At 45.9% G+C, this 26,276-nt stretch overlaps 1 protein-coding gene across 1 annotated transcript in view; it reads right to left on the bottom strand.

Moving 5' to 3' along the window:
• The window catches only part of SIDT1 (SID1 transmembrane family member 1), an 86,902-nt gene that overhangs the window by 31,150 nt on the left and 29,476 nt on the right, over positions 1-26,276 (bottom strand). Inside the window, 6 exon segments of the mRNA XM_077823065.1 lie at positions 2,802-2,895; positions 6,612-6,695; positions 8,102-8,203; positions 16,150-16,195; positions 19,210-19,380; positions 20,718-20,839. Of these exon segments, the coding sequence (XP_077679191.1) occupies positions 2,802-2,895; positions 6,612-6,695; positions 8,102-8,203; positions 16,150-16,195; positions 19,210-19,380; positions 20,718-20,839 (619 nt within the window).

The raw sequence follows: 26,276 nt of genomic DNA, 5'->3' as shown, positions 1-26,276 counted from the left end.
ACAAAGCTGCCTGTGGAACGCACGAGGAGACGTTGACACCCGTGGAGAGGCGATCAAGGGGGCTCCCTTGTTAAAGATCTCACGCTGCAAGACTCGTGCTGAATCCTTAGACAAACTTCTCCTGCCTCCCTCCAGAACGGTTGTGCAGAATGCTGGGGGGGGGAGGGCTGTTACAGTTGTGGGTGTGTAAATGTGTCAAATGCTTCATAATGGACAGAGCTGTGCAAACCAGAAAATACTGCAGGGAGTCGCACACCATGCTCCAGGTGGGAGAAAGCCTGGTGAACCTGAGCAGCCCATTGATGACAGTCGCACTTCTCTCACCGGGAGGAATTTTCACAGTACTTTGAGGATAAAAAAAACAAAACAAAACAAAAAACCACCTCTCCTGTTCTGGGCTGAGCTGTCAATCTCAATGGAGGCAAACGCTTCTCCGCTCGAGTTTTAGCCAGTGTCATCCACTCAAGGGCTGGTTCCTGAGGCTCTCTGGACCGCCACCTGGGTGTTAGACGTATGTCTTTTCTGACTGGGGAAGCTGTAGAGGTGCTATCGGTAGATTATTACTGATTTCCTAAGGGGAATTTTATTACAAACCTGGACTGTTCTTAGAGGGCTAGGTAGCAGCTGCAGCAAAGATCATATTCTCCCACCAGTGCCAGCTACCTTAGTACACAGATCTGTGCCTCAGTACTAGACTGTTGCAGCACAATCTACATCTGACAACTTTCGGCAAGACCATTTGGAATCTGAAGCAAGTGCAGATTTCCATTGAATCTTGCTGAGAGCACATTACCCCAGTGCTCCATAATCTGCACTGGGAGGTTGCTTTCCGGCTGGTTCACCAGAGCCTGCACTTGTTAACCTGCCAGGTGCATTACAAAGCTCATGGGGTGGTTGTTGGGTGTTGTTTTCTTCCAGGCATTTGGGGCAGAGATGGGTTGATGGGTGCATGGAATTGGGAATTCGATGCAGAGGTTACACACACGATGGCTGGTTGGCTTTATGCCAGTTTAATAGGTGTCCTGTGGATCTGAAATATTGCACAGGGCTTAGAGCCACGGACAGGAGCTAAGAAAATGAACATAAACCTTCTTCAGGCTACAAGGGGAAGGTAGGAGTGCAACATATTTAAAATACATCTCCCCCTGCCAGGCCTGTCATCACTCCAATCAGCCACACTCTGCGCACCATACACACAGAGTGTATGTCATCTCTCTGTCATATGGTCACCTTGTCCTTCCTCCTCCATGGAACACCTCCTTTCCCTCCCCTCTCCTGCTCCCACAAGGCCTGCCTCTTCTTCTCACCTAAATCTTGTCAAATCCATGGCTTACCTCTATTTCCTCCTCCTCCTCTCTGGCAACACCACCTCCTCTCCCTCTCCCTCCCCCACCCTCACTCTTGATTACTTCAACTTTGACATAGAGATCCCTTCCAACCATTAGTCTCCTGGCCTTCATTTGATCTTTGATCCTGGGCTAACTGGCCCTCTGCCCAACAAGTCCTCTCCCTGCATCGTGTCTTCACTAAGCTCCCAGTGTGATTTCTCAGTCATTAAAATATCCTCTCTCTGGCCACCCCATCATTTCACTGAACATTGCAAGCCCCTCTCTCCCATTTCACCACCCATCCTGTTAATTCCCAATCCCCGGCTCACATGCAACACCTGGTTCTTCTCTTCCTGTTCCTGGACCATTGAATACCTCTGGAGAAGGACCATGTGGACCATCTCCTCAAGTAAGGAAGATGGCTGTATTGGAGGAGGAGGGGATGAAGTTTTAACCAGCTCTGCTTGATTATCAAGCTGACACTTACTTCTGGATGGCTCACTCATTCAGACCATGGCAGCCCCCTCTTGCTCACAGAATTAACTTTCCAGGTTTTCTTCTCCCTCTCAAAGCTCTGCACAATCCCACCATGGCCTATAACTTGTCTCCTTTTGCATTAGTCTCCCTCACACCTTCTCCTCTCCAGGGTTTTGAGACTGATGTCATTGGTATTCATTTCCTTCTCTACACTCATCTCTGTGCCTTTTTCCACACTCACCCTGTGCATGGAGTTACCACTCTCCTGTCCTGCCAGCCACTATCCTCTCATTATTCAAATCCCCGTAAAAGCCCACTTCTTCCGAGATGCCTGTAAAAAGTGCACTTATCATAACTACTGGGTAAAAGCAAGACCTAAATGTTTCCCCTCTAGTTTCCCAGTGCATTCTATTTCCTCTACTTTTCTCTTCTTCTTGGGGCACACACTGTCCTTAGTTTTGCATCTTCTACAGAGCCGAGCACACTGTTGGCATTGGCCTGCATGGGATGACTATTAGTTCATATGCATAGTATCTCTCGAAGGGCTTGCACATGCATTGACAGAGCAATGTAATTTTGGGGGGCAGGGAAGGTTCTATCACCAGCTGAAAAAAATATTTAGGGTTTTTTTTTTAAATTTCTACTTTCTTCCATGTCTACAGTGGATCAGCTTAGTAATTACCAATCACAGGAACCACTTCCTTGCTTCCAAACTGTCATCTCAACTCTTGGGGCTGGCCTGATCCTGTTTACAGATACAGCTCCTGGATCCACCCCACAAGATTTGCAAGAAGCTCTGGGTCTGCAAAGATGCATTCTACCCAGACTCCTCCTTTGGGATCTCCCATTTCCCTTTGTTTCAATGACCCTTCCTTGCAGTGGCTCCCTTTGACGTACAGCATTGCCATTCCACAGGAGGGCCACAAACAGTAACATAAGGTGTTCACCCTTCCCCACCCCTGTGGTGCACTGTGCCAGTCCCCTAGTTCATCTTACCCTTGATAGAGGAAGGCACAGAGCCCCCGCAGGCATAGTCCTCTGGCTTTATGACAAACACAACAAAGAACTGCTCGCCTGGGAAGTCCTTCTTCTGCACAGAAACAAACAAGAGAGAACCTTGTGAAAAGCGAGGGAGGACAGGGCTGCAGAGGAGGAGTCTCCTCTCCCATGCCAGTTAAAGAACTCAATGTAGTTAAATGCCTGGTCTAGATTAGAAAACTTGCACTGATCTAACTACATCAATTAAAAGAAAAAAAAGGTGATCTACTTACACTAGTCAGTGGTTTACAACTTTTTTTCATTTGCAGGCCCCCAAAAATTTGGAGTGAAGGTGCAGATCCCTTTGGAAAGCTTAGACATAGTCTGCAGATCTCTAAGGATCCACAGACCACAGGTTGAAAACCGCTGCACTAGAGCAAACCCCTAATAAAGACACACGCTGGTTTGAGCCTCACTTGCATGTAAACTTCACTTAAATCAGTTTAGCTTCAGTGAAGCTCAAACCAGGATAAGTGTGCCTATATTAGGGGTCTGCACTAGTGTAAGTTGATCCATTTTAAATCAATTTAGTACACCGGTGTAACTTTTTGAATATAGATCTTGCCATACACTTAGCACTTTACATTTTCAAAGTCCTGTTCTAGCACCCATTAGGAGAAGCATAGCCAAGATTAAAACACAAGAGTCCTGGTTTCCAGACCTGTGCTCAGCTCAGTCCACATTGCCTCTCTAAGCAACTGTTCAACCAGTCACAAGCAATAACATGCCACAAAGGGTACAACTATACATACCAGGTATGTTCACCTGGAGTATGAGAGTTACACTGGACTAAGGCCTGGTCTACACTACAGAGTTAGGTCGACGTAAGGCTGCTTACGTCACCTTAGTTATGTCAGTGTAAACACAACAGCTTTGTTCCCACCAATGTAAGTGCCCTACTACACCGACATAACTCCAACTCCCTGAGAGCCATAGGGCTTATGCTGATGTAGTTAGGGCAACACAGTGTCTGCATAGAGACTGCTGGTTACTTAGATTGGCTGTTGGCTGTCATTCCTCCCAGCTCCATGCAGTTCCCTGCCCGGAGCCTGGCTGCCCCCTCCAGCTCTCCACTCCCCACTGAGAGCCCAGGGTGGGGCAGCCGGGCTCCTGGCAGGGAGCAGGGCATCAGAAGGGCCAGCCCAGCCAGGTTCCCAGCAATGAGCTGAGAGAGGAGCTGAGAGCCCAGGTACTCAGCTCCCCACACGGCCCTTCTTAAGTCGGTGGAAGCATTCCTGGGGAGGACGTGCACCACTGACAGAAGAAAGGTAGCGTGGACATGACCCACCACAGTAATTAATGCCGTGGCTGTAAGTCAACCTAATATAGGTCAGCTTAAGGTTGTAGTGTGCCATTACACCAGGATACTGGCACGCCTCCCATGAGTTATAAAGCAGGAAGTTGAAGTGGTGAGTCAGGTGGGAGCGCACAGGGACACTAGAATGAGAAGTACGTTGTAAACCAGAGAGCCGGTTAGCGTTCCTTTAAGCCTTCAGGGCAAGATTTTTCAACACTGGGGGCCTAAAGTTAGGCTGCTAGGTCTATATTAAGGCATGTAAATCACTGGCCCGACTTTCAAGCGTACTGAGCACTTGCAGACCAGTTTATTTGACTGGGAGCTGCAGGTGCTCTCCACTCTTGAAAGCCAGGCCACTGATTCAAATGCCTAAACACCAGACCTAGCAGCCTGTGATGGCTGATCATCAGGAAGGAGCTAATGAGAGCCTGTGGGATCAGTCAGCCCCACCCCGTTGCACATGTGCAAAGTGTCAAGCCTGGAGAGAAAAGAGGAAAAAATACTGCTCAATGGTGGCTAACTGGGAGAGAGACTGGGCCTCTTGAGCGAGCCCTGTGAAAGAAAGCCTGGCTGGGGCCAGAGCCTATCCAGATTACATTGATTCAAAAGGCCAGAGGGGACCATTGTGATATGACTGCCTTGAAGCTGCCTGGAAAGCAGGATCAGCTGGGACAGGGCCTAACTAGAGATTCTGAAGGAGCAGAGCCCCTTTGGGACAGATAGGCCTCGTACAGTAGCTTTGTTGTTTCTCATAACTAGTCTGGATCCCCTTTGTTTTGGGACCAGCAGAAGAGTCAGCTGGGGAAAAGACTAAAGTAGGCTTGCCAACTTTCCAATTGCAGAAAACTGAACACGCCTGCCCCACCCCCTCCGGAGGCCCCGCCCCTTCTCTGATGCCAAGCCCCGCTCGCTCCTTCTCCCCTCCCTCCACTGCTCACTCTCCCCCACTCTCACTCATTTTCCCCAGGCTGAGTGAGGGCACTGGGGTGGGGCCAGAAATTAGGGGTTCGGAGTGTGGGAATGGGCTCTGGGCTGGAGAATAAGGTGTGGGAGGCAGAATGGGCTCTGAGCTTTGGGTATGGGCTCTAGGGTGGGGCCAGAAATGAGAGGTTCAGGAAGTGAGGGGGCTCTGGGCTGTGGCAGGGGTTTGGGTGTGGGTGTAGGGGGGATGAGAGCTCCAGCTGGGGGTGTGGGCTCTGGTTTGGGGCTGAGAGCTTCAGAGTGCAGGAGGGGGTGCGGTCTCTGGGAGGGAGTTTGGGTGGAGTTTGGGTGCATGAGGAGACTCAGGGCTGGGACAGAGGGTTGGGGTGTGGGAAGGGACATGGGGTGCAGGCTCCGGGAGGGGGCTCAGGGCTGAGGCAGAGAGTAGGGGTGCATGAGGGGGTGCAGGCTCTGGGAGGGAGTTAGGGTGTGGGAGGGGGTTCTAACCTGGGGCAGGGGTTGGGGTGCAGGAGAGGACTCAGGGTGCGGGCTCTGGGTGGCAGTTACTTCAGGCAGTTCCCAAAAGTGTCTGGCATTTCTCTCCAGCTCCTAGGTGGAGGGGCAGCCACGAAGCTCTACGTACTGCCCCTGTCCTCAGGCACTGCCTCCGCAGCACTCATTGGCAGCAGCTCCTGGCCAATGAGAGCTGCGGAGCTGGTGCTCAGGGCAGGGGCAGTGCGCAGTGGCCCCATAGCCACACCTCCACCTAGGAGCCAGAGGGAAATGCCAACTACTTCAGGGAACCACATGGAACCAGGGCAGACAGGGAGCCTGCCTTAGCCCTACTGCGCTGCTGACCAGACTTTAAATGGCCCAGTCAGCAGCGACCAGAGCCTCCAGGATCCATTTTTGACTGGGCATTCCGGTTGAAAACCGGATGCCTGACAACTCTACTGTGAGGAAGGACTAGATGCCAGTCACAGTAGGAAGCAGCCCAGGGATACAGAAGAGGGTCTGAACAAACAGATCTCCTCTGCTTCATACAGGGTCCCTGGGCTGCAGCTCAGTGCAAAGGGCAGATCTGGGTTTCCCTACCTGCCCACCTAGGGTAAAGTGTGAAGACCCTGGAGACAGTGGCTGGCAGGCTCAAAAGCCTGAAGTTAGGACACATACCAGAAATTCAGCCCTTCTGTTGAGATTACCCATAAAAATAGGTCCCCATTTTTTGCAAAGCAGCATGTGACTGGCTCAAGCACACAAAATGTATTCTAGGAGTCAGTCATTTCTTAGAGAAATAAGAAGGAAATCTAGAACTTGGGAGACTTCCTTGTTCCTAAACCAGCTTTCCCACTGACCTGCTGTGTGGCTTGAGGCAAGTCACCATCTCTCTCTGAAACTGGCTCTCCATTTGTATTAAGATGTGGGCCATGCTATCCAAAAGCACAGGAACCCCTGATCTTGAGCACCAGTATCCCACAGATAAAAAGATTAAGCAGAGAGGAGGCACACAGGGTCACTGGAAATTAGCACTGACAAAATCAACATCTCACCTGTACAGTGATGGCAGCTTGCTTTGTCATGGACTGGTAAACACCATTAAACTCCACATTGTGGTCCAGATCATACACAGGACACTAAAACAAGCATAAGTAATAAAAAAAAATTGAAAAATCCAACTGCATTTTCTGAGCCAGGAGGAGCACAAACTGGCTTTCCTCGATAGGCCTGATGTGGAAAAAACTCCCATAAACCTAATAAAAATACACTCCTTTGGGCTTTCAAGTTGGCTTTGTCATCTTCCCCTCATCTCCCCACCAGGGCTTCATGAAGAGCACTGAAGGAGACCAGCCTGGAGTCCCACAGGCAGCAACCTCAGCGGCATACAGGGGCTAGCGAAGCTGTGCTGAGAATACCAGCCATGGCCAGGGCTCAAGTGGTCTCTCTCAGCAAGGACCCAGCTTCAAACAGCCAGGTCATTTACTCTGAATCTCTCAGTTGAAGGCCCCGATAAAGCAGAGGGGAGAAGACATTTGTTATAGCAATCTAAGCTGCTCTACTAGGAGTCTAGGCCTGGTCCTCATTTTCCTGATATCCCGAACCTCCTCACGACAGACCCCCTAGCTCCATGTTTCCCCTTTCTGTACCTGCCATGTGGAGTGACAGTCACACGTTTGCCCGCATTGTCGCCCTCTCAGTCATGTCATTTGAAAGGCCACTCATGAGCAGGGCTGCAGGCCAGGATTGTTGTTTCCACTTCACCACCTCCTCCCAGCTATTAGAGGCTGCTCTCAGGGTTTCAAGACTGCTTCCTTCACCTCTCCCTCCCCTATTCACTGCTCCCTCACTCTGAGTGTGCCTCTCCATCCTGCATAGCAGGGCAGGAAGGGAGAAGAAATAGGTGGCCCATACTGCTGCTTCCTGGCTCTGAGCAACAGCAAATTCCACCTGCAGGAGGCAGTCATGGCATGAATGGGAGAGGACCAGAGGGTATGAACTAGAATTCAGGAAAAAGATTGAGGGGGGAGATTGGGCCAGAGGAAAAGGGGAGGACAAAGGGCCAGGTAATAGAGAGAGAGGGGGAACAGTGACCAAAGAAGGTTGGGAGAGGGAGAGGGATGGCGAGAGAAAATGGGGGGAAAGAAGACACCTCATGTCATCTCTCTGTGCCTCCATTTACCCATCTGTAAAATGAAGAGAGAATGGTACTGTCCCACTTCCCAGGTAAGGAAAAGCACCTTCAGATCTTGGGATGGGAGCGTAATCATTAACTTGCTCACTACCCTCACTAACACTGGTAAAAATATCACCTGAGGAGCTACTTAGAACTCAGCAGCTAGTCCTTTCCCATTCCTTCCACAGGCCCTTCACCTCCCTTCAAGCTCCTCCTGTATTGTTACTCTGCAGTACAGGCCCCTGAGGCTTCATATCTCTACTGGTTGAAATACATCACACATGGTGATAGAGGTAGGATACCAATGCCCAGAGCCTACACTCTAGATTATCTGCCATTGAAAGCTGAGAGCCCCCTCTCTAGACTTACCACAATATCCTGGACGGAGACAACAGAACAGGGATAGACTGTTTCAGATACCACCTTGATGATGATGGAATCCACATCTGGAGGGAACTTGTACAGAAAATACTGCAGAAAAAACAGGATCAGTGCTCCCATTTGTGCATTACAGTTCAGGAGTCCCTCTGCCACTGGCTCCAGAACATCCCCAAAAGAACAGAACAGCCCCCTGTATCTAGGCTGAGAAATCAGGCATGGAAAGCTTCTGCAGTCCAACTAGTCACCTGGAGTTCAAGTGTTTTGAAAGGCCTTTGTATTCCTCTCAATGGCTGGCCAAAGATACAGACTGCACCAGCCCCTCTACGCACAGAGTTTAACCCCAGATACCTCCATGGCACCAGAATTTCAGCAGTTTCAGTTTCAACTCCTGCTCATCATAATACTCCAACATAATACAATAATGTTTTTAAAAAGGTGGGATTTTATAGTAAAGTGTTTTCAATGGCAACAATTGCCTCCAGCAGTTTCTGTATGATTTAGAATGCCATTACATAGGCAGGGGAGGGGCGGAAGCCTGTAGGCTATAATTGTGATTGCCTAACATTTTCCTCTGGTTCTGACTTAGCCACAAAAAAACAAAACAAAACAAAAAAAAAGTCAGTGATTGCTACTTTCCTCCGGCTGATTTTTGAAGTTTCAGGGAGATTGGGTTCGCCATTGCTGAGAATGATGTTAGGGTAGCTTTGCCAATGCTAACAATTTTTTCCTAATTTCTTTGAAGAACTGTAGTGCCCCCATGCTTTGGAGCTGGGATTCGAAATTTGGCTAAGGGATAGCCCTGGAGCCACAGAAGTATCTTTTTCTATCCCCATGAAAAGTCATCCAGATTTGGCCAGAGGATAAGCCTGTGAAAATTGCCAATTGCAAAGGCTAAGTGCAGGGTGTTAGAGACCGGCTACTAAAATCTCCAAACATTTCAGCTGCACTGAGCATGTTTCCAGCTTTGCATTGCTTCTTGCATGACTCCAGGCAGTACACAGGCAAAGCACCAACTGCAAGATACCCTTTGCTTTTGGCTGTGGGTTTAAGTCATGCTGGCCTGTGATCCAGCGGACTATAAATTCTAATCTCAGCTCTTCCACGGATGTGTGTTAATAATTAAGTTCATTTCACAGCCCTTATATGTGAGCAAGCCCTCATACTCCTATCTTTGGAGACAGGCAAGAATCATTTCCCTCACAAAGCAGTTTTCCTGCTTCCAATTTTGAGCGCAAAGCAGAACTGAACCAGAATTTTTCCAAGTTTTCCAGTTTCTGTATCCATTTTACAGACAAGAAGGGCTTACTGTGAAATGAAAATATGTCTGTGTTACAGCTGTAAATCCTAGCAAATGCCACTTGGAAAATCAGCTGAACCTGTTCCTTCAGATCTATGCAGAGTCCCTTCGTTCTGGCCAAAAACCACAAGAATCTGCAGCTACCTGCCGACAGAGCCTGAGAACCAGTTACACAGACACCCCACCTTCAGCAGGGGTGGAAAACTTTATACTCCTCTGAATGTAAAAGGGGTGGAACAGCCCCCTGGGTAATTCCCCAAGTACGGAATTAACATAGGACCAACATAGGAAGTCTCATAGCATCCTCCTGAGCAGTTCCCAGCACAGGGCTGTTATGGAGTTCCTGTGCGATGCTCAGGAACTGCTTCCTATGAAGCCAGTTAGGACTTTGGTGAAGTCTCCTCCCTGTGAGCAGACTGTTTTTAGGGCATAAAGCTCACACAGCTTCCACCTTCCTGTGTCTGACCTCAGAGCATTTAGCATCCTTTGCCCCTTTGTGCGCTTCCCACAGTGAGTCCACTCAGGCAGGGTCCTGGGGAAGCCAGAGGGTCCGGCACCCCAACTTCGCAGTCATACATGACTCTTAGCCAGCCAGTAAAACAGAGGTTTATTAGATGACAGGAACACGGTCTAAAACAGAGCTTGTAGGTACAGAGAACAGGACTCCTCAGCCGGGTTCATTTTGGGGGGCAGTGAGCCAGACAACCACATCTGCACTTCACTTCTTGTCCCCAGACAGCTTCCAACTGACTTACTCTTCAGCCCCTCCTCCTCTGGGCTTTGTCCCTTTCCCGGGCCAGGAGGTCACCTGATTCCTTTGTTCTCCAACCCCTTTAGCTATCACCTTGCAGGGGGGAAGGGCCCAGGCCATCAGTTGCCAGGAGACAGAGTGTCGGCCATTTAGGTACACTGGCCCTTTGCTCTGCAACAAGTACACCCCCTTATCCCACCACTTAGAGGCTTAAGAAATGCATTGGGGAAACTGAGGCACCCCTACAGTATTCAGAGGAAACATTAAGAACAGTCCCACTTCATCACAAGGGCATGCTAAAATGGGTCACTTTTTGTTGAGTGATTATCTACAAGAGCTTCCAAAATTTTCAGGAGGAAACCTGTCTCGTAGTTCCCACTGTTCCTTTTATAGTTGCTCACCTCCTGGCTGACTGCTGCTGCATTTGATCTAAGTAAACACCTTTTAACAGCTCTTTTCCTCTGGTTGTACGAATGAGCAATGGACTTTACAACCAAGAAAAAAATAGTGAAAACAGTTAAAGGGGAAACCATTTTAATGGGAATGTAACTGAAGCGTTTCTTAACATCAGATATGAAACTTATTTACTCTAGTTGCCCTGTAATTTCTCATAGAGATTAGTTATGGCTCGTCAGACCCACACCACTCAGACACTCAGTTCAGAGCATAAGAGCGGTTATACGGGGTCAGACCAAAGGTCCATCCAGCCCAGGATCCTGTCTACCGACAGTGGCCAATGCCAGGTGCCCCAGAGGGAGTGAACCTAACAGGTAATGATCTAGTGATCTCTCTCCTGCCATCCATCTCCACCCTCTGACAAACAGAGGCTAAGGACACCATTCCTTACCCATCCTGGCTAACAGCCAGTAATGGACATAACCTCCATGAATTTATCCAGTTCTCTTTTAAACCCTGTTATAGTCCTAGCCTTGTTCTTTGAAACAATTAAAACAGTAACCTTTTCCTTATCTGCACACCTTAGTTGCATAATAAAACACCTCTCTCACTTGCAATTTTATTAAATTCCTTTCTCAGCACTTGGGAAATGGGCAGAAATTGAGCACTAAGGTCACTGAGCACTTTTTGTTATAGTTGTATTTCCTTTTCTTGTTTGGGGTTATTCTTGCATTGCTCTAGATTGTAAAAAGAGTCTAGGTCAATTCATTCAATACTTACTTGATTTGATTTATAAAAATGGTGGTGTGCCAATTAAAAGGCACCCATCCTGTGTTGTATAAGAACATAAGAGTGGCCATACTGGGTCAGACCAATGGCGCATCTAGCCCAGTATCCTGTCTTCTGATCAGAGCCGTCGCTAGTGGACGGCGAATCGGGGTGACCACTCCGGGCCCCACGGGCTGGCACAATTGTCCAGCACTAGGTGGCAGGTGAACCTGAGTGAGTGTGTTGGGTGGGGGGAGCAAACTGGTCTGTTTGGGGAGGCACCGCCTCCTCCAGGCTCCCCTACCTGCCCCGAGCACGGTTTGTCCCGGAAGTGACATCACTTCTGCCCCGGGACCCACACCCCCTAGGAACGGCCCTGCTTCTAACAATGGCCAATACCAGATGCTTCAGAGGGAATGAACAGAACAGGGCAATTGTCCAGTGATCCATCCCTTGTCGTCCAGTCCCAGTATCTGGCAGTCAAAGGTTTAGGGACACCCAGAGCATGGTTTTATCCCTGACCATCTTGTCTAATAGTCTTTGATGGATCACCTATCCTCCATAAAAACATCTAATTCTTTTTTAAACCCAGTTTTGGCCTTCACAATATCTCCTGGCATCGAGTTCCACAGGTTGACTGTGCATTGTGTGAAGAAATACTTCTTTATGTTTGTTTTAAACCTGCTGCCTATTAATTTCATCAGGTGCCCCCTAGTTCCTGTGTTATGTGAAGGGGTAAACAACACTTCCTTATTCACTTTCTCCACAGAAAGTGGAGAAACTTTCATGATTTTATACATCTCTATCATATCCCCCAAGTTGTCTCTATTCTAAGATGAACAATCCCAGTTTTTAAAAAAGCTTTCTTCATATAGAAGCTGCTCCATACCCTTATTCATTTTTGTTGCCCTTCTCTGTACCTTTTCTATTTTTAATATATCTTTTTTGAGTTGGGGTGAACAGAACTGCATGCAGTATTCAAGGTGTGGGCATACCATGGAATTATATAGTGCTGTATAATATTTTCTGTCTTATTATCTCTCTTTCTTAACAGCTCCTAACATTGTTCGCTTTTTTGACTGCCGATGCATATTGAGCAGATGTTTTTGAGAACTATTCACAATGACTCCAAGATTTTTCTTGAGTGGTAACAGCTAATTTAGACCATATCATTTTGTATGTATAGCTGGGATTATGTTTAAATACTTTGCATTTATCAAAATTGAATTTCGTCTGCCATTTGTTGCCCAGTCACCCAATTTTGTGAGATCCCTTTGTAAAGCTTTGCAATCTACTTTGAACTTAACTATCTTGATTAATTTTGAATTGTCTCCAAACTTTGCCACCTCACTACTTGCCCCTTTTTCAGATAATTTATGAATATGTTGAACAACTCTGGTCCCAGTACAGATCCTTGAGGAACTCCACTATTTACCTCTCTCCACTGTGAAGACTGACCATTTATTCCTACCCTTTGTTTCCTATCTTTTAACCAGTTACAGAAGGATTTTACCCTTATCCCATGACTGCCTACTTTGCTTAAGAGCCTTTGATGAGGCACCTGGTCAAAGGCTTTCTGAAAGTCCAGGTACACTATATCCAGTGGTTTCAGAGTAGCAGCCGTGTTAGTCTGTATCCACAAAAAGAAAAGGAGTACTTGTGGCACCTGAGAGACTAACAAAAATTTAGTGCCATAAGTGCCATACTCTCAGGTGCCATAAGTACTTCTGTTATATCCACTGGATCTCCCTTGTCTACACGTTTGTTGGCCCCCTCAAAGAATTCCAGTAGATTGGTAAGGCATGATTTCCCTTTACTAAAACTGTGTTGACTCTTCCCCAACAAATCGTGTTCACATAGGAGTCTGATCATTCTGTTCTTTAGTATAGTTTCAACCAGTTTGCTTGGTACTGGAGTTAGACTTACGGCCTATAATTGCCATATTTGCCTTTGGATCCTTTTTTAAAAATCAGGATCACATTAGCTATCTGCAAATCATCTAGTGCAGAAGCAGATTTAAGCCATAGGGTACATACCACAGTTAGTCGTTCTAAAATTTCATATCAGAGTTCCTTCAGAACTCTGGGGTGAACCCCAACTTGTCCTGGTGACTTATTACTGTTTATCAGTGTGTTCCAAAACCTCTTCTACGGACTCTTCAATCTGGGACAGTTCCTCAGATTTGTCAACTAAAAATAATAACTCCTCTCCAGTAAAGACCGATGCAAAGAATTCATTTAGCTTCTCCACTATGGCTTTGTCTTCTTTGAGCGCTTCTTTAGCATCTTGATTGTCCAGTGGCCCCACTGATTGTTTGGCAAGCTTCCTGCTTCTGATATACTCAAACTTTTTTGCTGTTAATTTTTGTGTCTCTTGCTAGTTGCTCTTCAAATTCTTTTTTGGCCTGCCTAATTATACTTTTACACTTGACTTGCTAGAGTTTATGCTCCTTTCTATTTTTCTCAGTAGCATTTGACTTCCAATGGTTAAAGGATGCATTTTTGCCCCCAACTGCCTCTTTTACTCTGTTGTTTAGCCATAGTGGCATATTTGGGGGTGTCCTCTTGCTGTATTTTTTTTAGTTGGAGTATACATATAGTGTGAGCCTATATTAGGGTGTTTTTTTAAAATGGTGTTCTGGGCATCCTGACCCTAAAGTAAAATTAACAATCTCGTATGTTATCCACTGTGACAAATGGACTGCAGTTCCATCAAAGATGGCTCAGGGCCTGATCCTAAGCCCTCTAAATTCAATGAAAAGATTCCTATGGACTTTATTGGGCTTTGTACAAGTGCCTAAGAAACTAACAGCACCATCTCCGTGTTCCTAATGGTAAATAAAAATTATATGAAAGTGTCCATAGAATAATATAAGAAGCCTGATGGCAAAAAATGGATCAATGGGGATTCCTGTAAAGAGAAGACTACTTTGACTTAATAGGAGCTACTAAACATGGCAGAAAGATAAGAAGAGGGGAATATTATAATGCCTGGCTATAAATAATAGAAAAAGGACAGACGAGGCCCAAGAGGCAGGAAAATATCACTGTATCTAAAAAAAATCCATAGTACCTAATGAGAGAGTTTCTGAGTAGAAAGAACCATATAATAGTGTCTGCCAGGATACAAACCCAAGTCATCTAAATGCAGATGTACCAGTAAGGCTATAATAGGAGCCTGCTGGTTAGGAAGAGGGTATTTGACACAGTCTTGACTGTGATGAGTGAACAGATTCCAGGATGCTGCGGTTTGGAAAGAACAGTTATCTGCAGCCAGTGGACCGATTTTCCACACCAGGGATCTGTTGGCAAGCATCTGCAGATTGGATCTTAGATTAATTGGCACTACTTCTGCGGGGGGTGGACTTCCCCACTCATCTTCAAAGAGAAACCCTCTGAATCCCCACATCCATAGAGGTGGCTGGTTTTCATGGCTAAAGAGAGCTGCTACAATGATCCTCAGTGCTGTGAATTAGAAAAATCTGCTTGTGCTGGCATAGGCAGCAATGGAAAACCCCAAATGGCTGCTGGCCTGGACATTCCAGATGTCAGAGGGCTGGACTGAACCAAGAGTCTGTACCTATCAGTGAGTCATGATTTCATCAATCGGAACATCACCTTCCGGCTGCAGCTGAGGTAATAGTACTTAAAGTGTTGAGGGTTGCAGCTCTGGGAAGGGATAGCTCAGTGGTTTGAGCTTTGGCCTGCTAAACCCAAGATTGTGAGTTCAATCCTTGAGGGTGCCATTTAGGGATCTGGGGCAAAAATTGGGGATTGGTCCTGCTTTGAGCAGGGGGTTGGACTAGATGACCTCCTGAGGTCCCTTGCAACCCTGATATTCTGTGATTCTATGATAAATAGTGAGCCGGGATGCTCGGGGGGAGGGGCACATTTTTAGTACCACTGGAGGGGAGGGGGGAGGCATAGACCCCTTTGTTTAGTTGCTTTCCCTGGGGAAGAGCAGCCAATCTGGGCTGCTGCAGGAAGCAGGCAGAGCTCGCCCCTGTCCCCTCAAAAACCAACATCATTCCTCACAGGAGGGAGAAAGGAGCAGGCTCCACTCCTTGTGAGCAATGGGGACAGGATGGTTCCCCTGCTCCTCCCTCTTCCTCCTGGTAACGCTCAGCTTGGGAAGTGGAAGAGGGGATCCTGCTGCAGCTCACCCTCTTCTCCCAGGCCTGGTGGGGAAGAAAGAGCCCCAGGAGCTGCAGGGGGAGCAGAGACAATGGTGGGGAGGAGCAAAATTGATTGCTAGGCAGGGCTATGGGCAGACAGACACCCCTCCCCTCCCCACCACTTTTTTTTCAGACCACTCAAGCGCTGGTAGCAGTTTGAAGTCTGATGCATCCTTTGCCGCTTTGTCTGCACTAGAGAACTGACTGCATCTCAGCAAACTGTAGTAGAGTGACTGAACCAATGTAAGTTGCAACAGTGCAGAAGTCCATACTGGGCACTCTGTTCCAGCAGCACACAGCGCCGTGCATCCGCATCCAGTGCAGGTTGCCGGGCTTGTGGAGTGTTGCATTCATCCCACAGCAAGCTATGATGTCTGTTTGCACCAGTTCACATTTCTGGTTTGTTCAATTGCTTGAGCTGAATATCTTATGTGAGGGTTGGCACCTGCTCCAGGAGGGGCAGAGATTATGCAGTGCTACCCCTTCACTCTACCCTACAGATGCCACAGCAATGGACTAGGTTGCATCCTGAGAGGGAAGTGGGTTTGATCCTATAGCTCTTTGCCATCTCTAACTGCTAGGATCACACTGGAACTCATTTGTGTGTGAAAAGACACATGCAGCTGATGTCACGTAGGGCTCCTGCTTACCTGAGGCTGAGAAGGGCTGGCAGTGAAGTTAAAGGCTTTATCTGTCCTAAAAAAGATAGAAATAAATAGAGTGAAGACTTTCTAACGCTCACAGCATAAATGCTCCAACACACACACAGCATCTTCAGAGAACTGCACTTCAAAGCTGCATTCATGAAGTACAGGGAGACTTTAAGGCTGCGAGCTAAGCGTTAGTGAGGGACTTACACTTCTATGTTTGTAGGAACGGTTCTTTTCAAACTAGTCCTACTTGCTTTAAGCACTGGGAGAGAGAGTCAGGCCCTTCCTGCTGGGACAGGGTAGTAGCACGGAGCTGATCTGGAACTGGAATATCTGTTCCAAGGGAAAGTCCAATATTAAAAAAAAAATCCAAATCATAATAAAAAGCTGAAATTTCACAAAGTTCCTGCAAAATGAATGGTTCAATTAAAAAAAAATCTATATTTTTTCATACTTTATTTTGAATTATTTATTTTATATTATACTATGATTTATAAAATACATTTAGAAACAGGCAGTTTGAAATGGAAAAATCAAAGTGTTCCATTCCAGTAAGGTTAACTCTGATTAACATGCTTTGATTCAGTTTTTTTTCCCCAAAACAAAAAAAGTTGTTGAAAACATATTCCTGCTGAATATTTCAAATGTGACAAATTGGCATTGTCCAATGGAAAAAGCAATGCCAAAAAACATTTCAACCAGCTCTAGTGGTGCATGGAGAAAGTGATCAGCAGGATGGGGCGTGGAGGGGATCTCAATGCTGCTTGATCAGGAGATGCTGCTGCATAGCTATGGTGTTGGTCCTCCCTAGTTACAGAATAAGGTCTCAAAGGAGTTTGCTGCACTAACTGCCTCATAGAATCAGAGAAGATTAGGGTTGGAAGAGACCTCAGGAGAGTCAGCTAGTCCCACCCCCTGCTCAAGGCAGGACCAACACCAACTATATCATCCCAGCCAGGGCTTTGTCAAGCCGGGCCTTAAAAACCTCTAAGGATGGAGATTCCACCACCTCCCGAGGTAACCCATTCCAGTGCTTCACCACCCTCCTAGTGAAATAGTGTTTCCTAATATCCAACCTAGACCTCCCCCTCGCAACTTGAGACCACGGCTCCTTGTTCTGTCATCTGCCACCCCTGAGACCAGCCGAGCTCCATCCTCTTTGGAACCCCCCTTCAGGTAGTTGAAGGCTGCTATCAAATCCCCCCTCACTCTTCTCTCCTGCAGACTAAATAACCCCAGTTCCCTCATATTGGCATGGGGAGGATCACATTTAAGTACCTGGTGTGAGGTGTGAGTCATCCCTGAAGGAGAGCCTGATTAAGCCACATGCAGTGATGAGTCATTCTATGCTAGGCCCCAGCCAATCTACAAACCAGGAGCTGGTTTATCTCTGAGAGCAGGTATAGAAGACTCACAGGAGAAGCAGCACCTCAGTCTGCCCAACATAATTTTGTGGCTTGAAGTCTCCCCTGCCTGATTGTGATGATAAACTCCACAGGCCTTAGCCTGCTCTGACTCCAGCCTTGTTCCCAGCCCTGCTCCTGCTTTGTTCCAGACTTGCTCTTGACTCCAGCTCAGACCTCTGGCTCCGGTTCTTGGCTCAGCTGCCACTGCACTGACCACTAGACCTGACTACCACTGTTCCAGCCACTAGGCATGGCTCTCTACATCTTGGTTTCTAACCGTTTGAGCAGCCTGACCTGTCAGGCCAGTGGCCAGGATGGATTGCTTATGCCTGCAGGTGTTCCCAACAGTCAAAATTAAATCTCCAGACACGCCCTCCAGAACCAAGTGGCCAGCTACAATGGGAAAATGCCTTCCTGCACTCACAGATCCCAGTGGTGCCAGGTCCCTCCACACCATTAGCTGTGACAGCCTACAGTCTAGATTCTAAGATCCTTCTACCGAAGAGATTTGGTGGGAACCATTAGAAGTTTTGGGGGTTTCTCAATCAATGTCACTGCTGTTCCTGTTGCGCTCAGATATGTACCCCTAACAGTCCCAGCAGGCTCCTCCCCATTTGGCCTTGCATCTCCCTCCCCCTGCATCAGCCCATCTGACAGCAGTAGTGCTGAAAATAATCCTAGTCTAAATTGTGCCCCCCTCTGCAGACATACACATGCAAGGGCCAAGAAATGGCCACAGCTTGCATATGTGGGATTGGGGACTTCCCCCCTAACCCCAGCCTACAGAAGAAAGCAGGATAGCTAGTCCACAAACCCCTCAGATCTCAGAGCTCCATCGGGGCACAGGGCCGTCTGCATAGAAGTCCTCTGGCTCTATGCCCCCTCTCTGCCAGCACAGGTTCATCGGAGCTGCTCTGCTGGGGATTCCCTCATGGAGCAGAGCCCCTGCCGGTAACTTTCCATTGGAACCATAATACCACCTCTGGCTGTCCCAGCAAGTGTCAGAGAAAGATATGCTTCCTTCCCATTGCCTATCCCATTTCCACTCAAATCCCCCCACACCTCCAGGAATCATGCTCAGGAAGGTGCAGGGAACCCTGCTACCAAAGCAACTGATCCTTTCCCACCCCACACACATTGGAAGGAGCTCCCCTCTGAGCACTGATCCCAAGGATATGTCCTGACTCCCTATGTCTTGTGAGAAATAAATGAGCGGGCTCCTGATAGAGTGCTCAGCTAGAGGACCCAGCCAGTCAGCACCTATTGCACAATGACAAACTCCAAGCTCAGTTTAAACTAAAGAAAAAATAGTGCAGAAGGTCATGGAGTCAGACTGGGGATGGATTTCGGTAGAGGACAGGAGAATGTTTTGCTCAGGTTTCCACAGAAGTAAGCAGACCTCATGCTTCAGGGCCCCAGGTCATCAGTCAGGAAGGAATCCCCTACCCACACAACAGTGCATAGCTATTGAGGCGCATTATGGGCAGATTTCACCTTAGTCTGAATCAGGTGTTGGCTACCCCTAGGATGTGAAGAGAGCATAATTGAAGACACTATGCTTGTATCTACCTAGATGTGAGTGGGAGCAGTTTCCACCCTGTATGAACACACACACACTCCAATCCCACTTGCATATGTTCATAATCCTGCTTACATGAGTTGGAAGCTCTTGAGCCTCGTGACCAGCAGCTCATACTTAATATCAAACAACGCCATGGAAGCCACGTCTACAAATATGATCTGCTCAGAAGGTCCCATCTCAGGCGTGGGTTCTGAAGGGCAGAGTGTACGGCTCACTTCCTGGTAGTTGTAGGTCCTCTGGTAACTACAGCAGCCAAAAGGGAAAAAAGCCAACAGCCACCAAATAAAATGGAACAGAAAATCACCCTCCTTCTATTCTAGCAGATTTCAGAGTAGCAGCCGTGTTAGTCTGTATTTGCAAAAAGAAAAGGAGTACTTGTGGCACCTTAGAGACTAACCAATTTATTTGAGCATTAGCTTTCGTGAATGCATCCGATGAAATGAGCTGTAGCTCACGAAAGCTTATGCTCAAATAAATTGGTTAGTCTCTAAGGTGCCACAAGTCCTCCTTTTCTTTTTATTCTAGCAGACAGTTATTTAGACAGACCCTGGATGACCAGCAGTGGCTTCAGAACCTCAGGCTTTGCAAGGCCACTTCCCTGGAACTCCACTGAGTTTTCCCTGACGCTGCAGTGCCTCAGAGCCTGCCTCAGCAAGGAGAATTGAATGGGGATTAGCATTTGGAAGCTTAACCCCAGATTGCCACCAGTCAGTTGGAAACTAGTTTGGTGGTGGAGGCGCACCTGCCTACCCATTGTGTGCTGCAGCATCATGTGGTTGAGGTGTGCTGGAGATCTCTGGTTAGGAACAATTACAGTCCCTGAGTTGTGCAAATGCTAGTGATGGGATGCATGTACCAGTTATAGGCCCCTCCTCTCACAGTTTATCAACTGGATGCTCTGCAGGACTTGGTGGATCACAGAGGCAGGTTCACCAACCATTGCAGAAATGTTCCCTCCTGCAACTGTAGTGACTTATTCTGGGTGTCCCAGCCTACCATCTGCTCCCCTGGCTCATGAAGCCAGATACAGGAAAATCTTGACAAGAGCCAAGAATTATTTAACTACACCCCTCCAACTAGCTGTAAAACAGGTGTGGTGTGTGAATCTCAGACTGAAATGCCTGAGGACATAGCTTGATGCTTTTGAGAAGCGTCTCCCCTGTATTTCTCAGCATGTCCTATTTTGCACAGCATTCGAGGGATGAGGGGGAGAAGAGTGTGTGCTGGTGAATAAGAAGAGGAAGTGTAGAGGCTGTCTGCCAACTGTGAGTAGCCCATAGCATGGCCAGTTGGCAGTGCTGCCAACCGGAGAGCCAGGGGCCAGGATGCTCTGCACATACACTTTGGAAACCGGGCACTGCTAAATTGAATCAATCTGTTCAATTTACCTTGCTAATGGGAAATGTCAATCATTTTGACCAAGAGAAATTCACAAGTTGGATGCCAGCAATTGTGAGACCATGGGAAACTTAAACAAGCCACCGCACCAAGCATTCCCAGATTTACAGTAAAATGGTGAGATTTAGCAACTGGGAAAGGAGGGCCTGTTACAAACTGCAAAGAGAATCTCTGTCACTTACAGGCCTCGAAAAATCAGAGGGACTTGCCATGACAGGACCCCCTTCTGCTGGCGAACTACAAACAGGATGGGATACTGCAGGTCCTCCGAGTCACTCTTCACATACACCCGCACTGCATCCACCTGGGGGGAGACAGTTGGAAAGGCAAGTGTTAGTGGAAACTATACGACATGGTGGTGGTGGGGAAGAACACTTAAGAACACTTTCACAGCAGATTTGACAAACACAAAGAAGGTACTAATGTGAGATTTCTAAAAATAGCTACAGCACTCGACCCAAGGTTGAAGAACCTGAAGTGCCGTCAGATGTGGGAGTGGGCCGGTACGGGTAGGCACGGTGTACCGAAGACGTGGCTGCCGGCACCGGCTCGTAGGCAGCCAACGTTAAAGTGCTACCACAGCGGCACTTTAACGTCACTGCCCCTTTTGCTCCCCAAATGTCCTCTGGAATGGTGGTTGAAGCACGAAGGGACATATGAATCTTTAGCGCATCTGGCACGTAAATATCTTGCAACGGCGGCTACCACAGTGCCATGTGAACACCTGTTCTCACTTTCAGATGACATTGTAAACAAGAAGTGGGCAGCATTATCTCCTGCAAATTGTAACCAAACTTGTTTGTCTGAGTGATTGGCTGAAGTAGTACTGAGTGGACTTGCAGGCTCCAAAGTTTTACGTTGTTTTATTTTTGAATGCAGTAATTTTTGTACATAATTCTACGTTTGTAAGTTCAACTTTCATGATAAAGAGATTGCACTACAGTACTTGTATTAGGTGAATTGAAAAATACAATTTCTTTTATTTTTTTACAGTACAAATATTTGTAATAAAAAATAAATATAAAGTGAGCACTGTACACTTGGTATTCTGTGTTGTAATTGAAATCAATATATTTGAAACTGTAGAAAACATCCAAAATATTTAAATAAATGGTATTCTATTATTGTTTAACAGCACGATTAATAATGTAATTAATTTTTTTAATTGCTTGACAGCCCTAATATGAATTATACCCAGGTAAGTAGCAAACTATCTGAAAATTGTTTGCAGATTGTAGTTTTCCAATAAATTGATTTGTTTTGTTTTTATAGAAGGTTATGCTGAATTACCTAATATTGGTACTAAAATTAGTAGCAGAAAGTTTTTAATGAAACCAGTAAAAAATGAATTGTATATTATAAATATTGAGATTTATATATCTATACAATAACAAATATTCTTTATTATATATATGCCAAAAAACTGTGTTATTTTACCAGGATATTTCTGTGAAAGTTAGTGCTATTTTGTCTATGTTCTCACAGGAAAAGAAGAGAGGATATATAATTTTTTTTTACATCATGAGTAAGGAAAATTATCCATCTTTTCATAAATGAAAAAATGTTTGATTAATTTTGTTAGGGAAATACAAAAAGTTTATCCAGACTATATATAAAGTATATTTACAAATGTTTATTCCAATTTAATTTTTGCTACGAAACAATGAATTGTTGGGATTTTTCTTTTGCCATACTATAAAAATACAATGTCTTATGCATAGGATATGTGATTTATAAGTCTATGTAAGATTTTTTACATAGCATACTACCTAGAATAAAATATTATCTTATGTGCTCCAAACCCGCAGAGCAGAAAATCCCAGCCATTTTTCTAAGCAAACATCTCTCTTTGCATTCAATTCTCTGTCCTCTGTCTCCCGCAGGCCCACTCATTAATCTTGAGTAAACACCTCGGACACACAGAGTGACAACAAGCTATACGCACAAAGAGAAAGAAATAATTTACCAGCAAAAGAAAGACTGGTAATCTCTAGACAGCATTGAGAAAGTGAGAAAAACTAGCCTATATTCAAGCAAATATATTGAATATTATAGGCTTTAATAGCCTATAAACCATATATGCACATAGTTTGAAATAACTTGCTCAGCAAGTACTCAGAATATTTTGATATATATGCATTTCTTCATTTCTTTCAAACCCCTCTATTTATCCTTTCATCAGCACTCTCTAATATTTACTGTGAAGGTTCTTGAAACTGACGGAGGGAAGCCAACACAAATTTATCCTCCTCAAGATCCACTCGACCCAACTCCATAAGATGATCACCTGAAAAGTCAATCATGTGAAGTATGGATAGTGCATGAAGCAGAAAGCGCCGTATGTACAGATCAAAAGAAGAAAGAACACACTAACGTACGAGTCTGAGCTTGGCAGGATTGCTGCACGACACTGGCATCTCCGACCTCACATTTTCCCCCAATTTTATCAGCGGTGAGATTATTTATTTATTTAAATAAGTTATGAAGGCACGGTCAGAATTTTACCAGTAGCTGGCCACCAAAATGCTGCCTTAGGAGACTGATAGCAGACTTACTCATAGAAATACTAAATTTTACAAGTGCAATTATCGTTTATCTCACCCCTGGCCTCCTGCCTGTCAATAATGAACAATTAGTGAAGGGTTAGGGTAGGATAAGGGTATTGGTGTAGCCAGATGTGTATATTTTTGTCATATTTGAATGAAAATATCTATATACAGAAAGAGAGAGAGAGAGAGAGAGAATCTTCTTTTTCCCATATCTCCTTTATTTATCAACCGATTTTGATAAAACTTGAAATGAAGTCAGTTTTTTCTTTTTTAGAGGCCCCTCATATTGCGAGGCCCTAAACTGTAGCTTAGTTAATTTATACCTTAATCCAGCAGTGCATACAGCTACGTGCCAGGCCAACTCAGCTGAGCCTCTCACGGGGCTCTGGGGAGGTCAGTTTTCAGATTGCGAAGCCAAGCACAAAGGTTTGGTCTAAATGTAACAAGATGCGGTGTGGGTAAGGGTTGATTCTATATGGAGGGACTGGAATTCTATTGCTGGCTCTACCACTGATGACCTTGTGAAACCTCTGTTGTCCTTATTTGCCACATAGGTATAAGGGGTGATTGATACTTGCCTCTCCTCGGTCAAAGGGTATTTTTTTCAAAAGAAGGTGTCAGCATAGCCTACAGCTTGAATGAGTGGTGTGTGTTCCCCTGTCATGGCTGGACAATGTAGGAGGATGAGCGACTACTGTTGCTGACAAGTAAAAGAAATGACTACTTTAGCTCCAGGGGCTGAGGTGAGTGCTGTAGTATGGAAGGCACTGGATTCAAACCTTGCTTCAAGAAGCAACCAAGCAGCATTTTGCCTGGCCCCACTGTATTCTGGCTCATGTTTGCTGGAAACCCGGTGCAAAGTTCTTTCAAGAAGCTGCATGGAATGCTGACACAAGTTAGTGGCTTCCTTTTGCAAGTCATCAGGAATGTTAGGCAATAGTGATCGAAGCTTTTGAAATAACAATTAAATATGTACCAAGCACGGCCTGTTCCTACATGGCTGAATCCTAAGGGATTTTCACCTGGACCACAACAGGCCCCTCAGCCACACTTCAACTGGAGTAATAGGAATAGGATGAAATTTAATAGTGAGAAGTGTAAGGTCATGCATTTAGGGATTAATAACAAGAATTTTAGTTATAAGCTAGGGACGCATCAACTAGAAGTAACGGAGGAGGAAAAGGACCTTGGAGTATTGGTTGATCATAGGATGACTATGAGCTGCCAATGTGATATGGCTGTGAAAAAAGCTAATGTCGTCTTGGGATGCATCAGGAGAGGTATTTCCAGTAGGGATAAGGAGGTTTTAGTACCGTTATATAAGGCACTGGTGAGACCTCACCTGGAGTACTGTGTGCAGTTCTGGTCTCCCATGTTTAAGAAGGATGAATTCAAACTGGAACAGGTACAGAGAAGGGCTACTAGGATGATCCAAGGAATGGAAAACTTGTCTTATGAAAGGAGACTCAGGGAGCTTGGCTTGTTTAGCCTAACTAAAAGAAGGCTGAGGGGAGATATGATTGCTCTCTATAAATATATCAGAGGGATAAATACCAGAGAGGGAGAGGAATTATTTAAACTCAGTACCAATGTGGACACAAGAACAAATGGATATAAACTGGCCACTAGGAAATTTAGATTAGAAATTAGACGAAGGTTTCTAACCATCAGAGGAGTGAAGTTTTGGAATAGCCTTCCGAGGGAAGTAGTGGGGGCAAAAGATCTATCTTGCTTTAAGATTAAACTCGATAAGTTTATGGAGGAGATGGTATGATGGGATAACATGGTTTTGGTAATTAAATATTCATGGTATATAGGCCCAATGGCCTGTGATGGGTTTTAGATGGGGTAAGATCCAAGTTACCTGGGAAAGAATTTTCTGTAGTATCTGGCTGATGAATCTTGCCCATATGCTCAGGGTTTAGCTGATCGCCATATTTGGGGTCGGGAAGGAATTTTCCTCCAGGGCAGATTGGAAGAGGCCCTGGAGGTTTTTCGCCTTCCTCTGTAGCATGGGGCACGGGTCACTTGCTGGAGGATTCTCTGCTCCTTGAGGTCTTTAAACTACAATTTGAGGACTTCAATAGCACAGATATAGGTGTGAGGTTTTTTTTTGTAGGAGTGGTGGGTGAAATTCTGTGGCCTGCGTTGTGCAGGAGGTCAGACTAGATGATCATAATGGTCCCTTCTGACCTAAATATCTATGAATCTATGAATCTTTCTATCCCTAAGAGCTAGACCTGTAAAAGTGCCACCCCACTCCATAATGGCAATAGCATGCCCAATAGCAGGGCACTGAAGGACATGGAGACTGAGATAACAGCCTGCACTGTAGCAAAAGTCTTTACAGATCATGCCCAAAACAAAGGTTTACAACTGCATGTAAATGGCGGTGTGCAAGTTAAAGCGCAATTATACTTGAGAAGACTGTTGGTGCATTTATTCTTGCTTAATGACTCCAAGCTCATGTGGGTTCAGTTTACATCAACACGCTTTCTCATAGCCTGCAATCTAGAAGTCAAGCTAGGCACCTTCCACCATATCCCTTATCACTGGTAATAAAGATTCTACAGGACTGTCAACCCCTCAGCCTTCAAAATCATAAGTCAAACCTCAAAAAGTCATGAGATTTTAAATAATGATAAATGCTGGACCCTTTTTCTTTGCTTTCTGCTTTCAGAGACTTTGAGGGACTTTCCAGTCACATTTTCAAGCTGGTATCTGTGGCTATGAAGGCTAGAAACAAACCTTCATTTTTTTAAAAATTAAAGCATGTAACTATGCTTTATCTATCCCATATTACCTCAACTCTAGGACCTGAGGCTTTAAAGGGAAAACACCAAATAATGAGAGACTGGCAATGAAATGGTGACAGATGGCAACACTGCCAGAGCCATAAGCTGAGAGTTTGATATACGAGGCAGAGTAGACTTGAGCTCCTTTCCTTGTAGTTGAATTGACTCTGCAAGGCTACACCATGGATATTGATCAACCCCCTGCGTAAGAAGCTGCCTTTTGTTTGTGTGGGTTTGCTATACATTTATAGTGGACAGCAGGTGAGGCAGGGAGTAAGGAAGACAGCGTGAGTACAATCAAGGAACGTTGAAACTAAGAAGTAGGATATGCAGTTGTCATTCAGGGTCTGAATCTCATTGTTGCTGCTATAGCAACACATATGGCCAGGCCACTCCT

Source organism: Eretmochelys imbricata, chromosome 1, assembly GCF_965152235.1.
Source record: "Eretmochelys imbricata isolate rEreImb1 chromosome 1, rEreImb1.hap1, whole genome shotgun sequence".
NCBI classification, from domain to species: Eukaryota; Metazoa; Chordata; order Testudines; family Cheloniidae; genus Eretmochelys; species Eretmochelys imbricata.
Note: the sequence above shows the minus strand (reverse complement) of the source record. Positions and strands in the feature narration are given on the sequence as shown.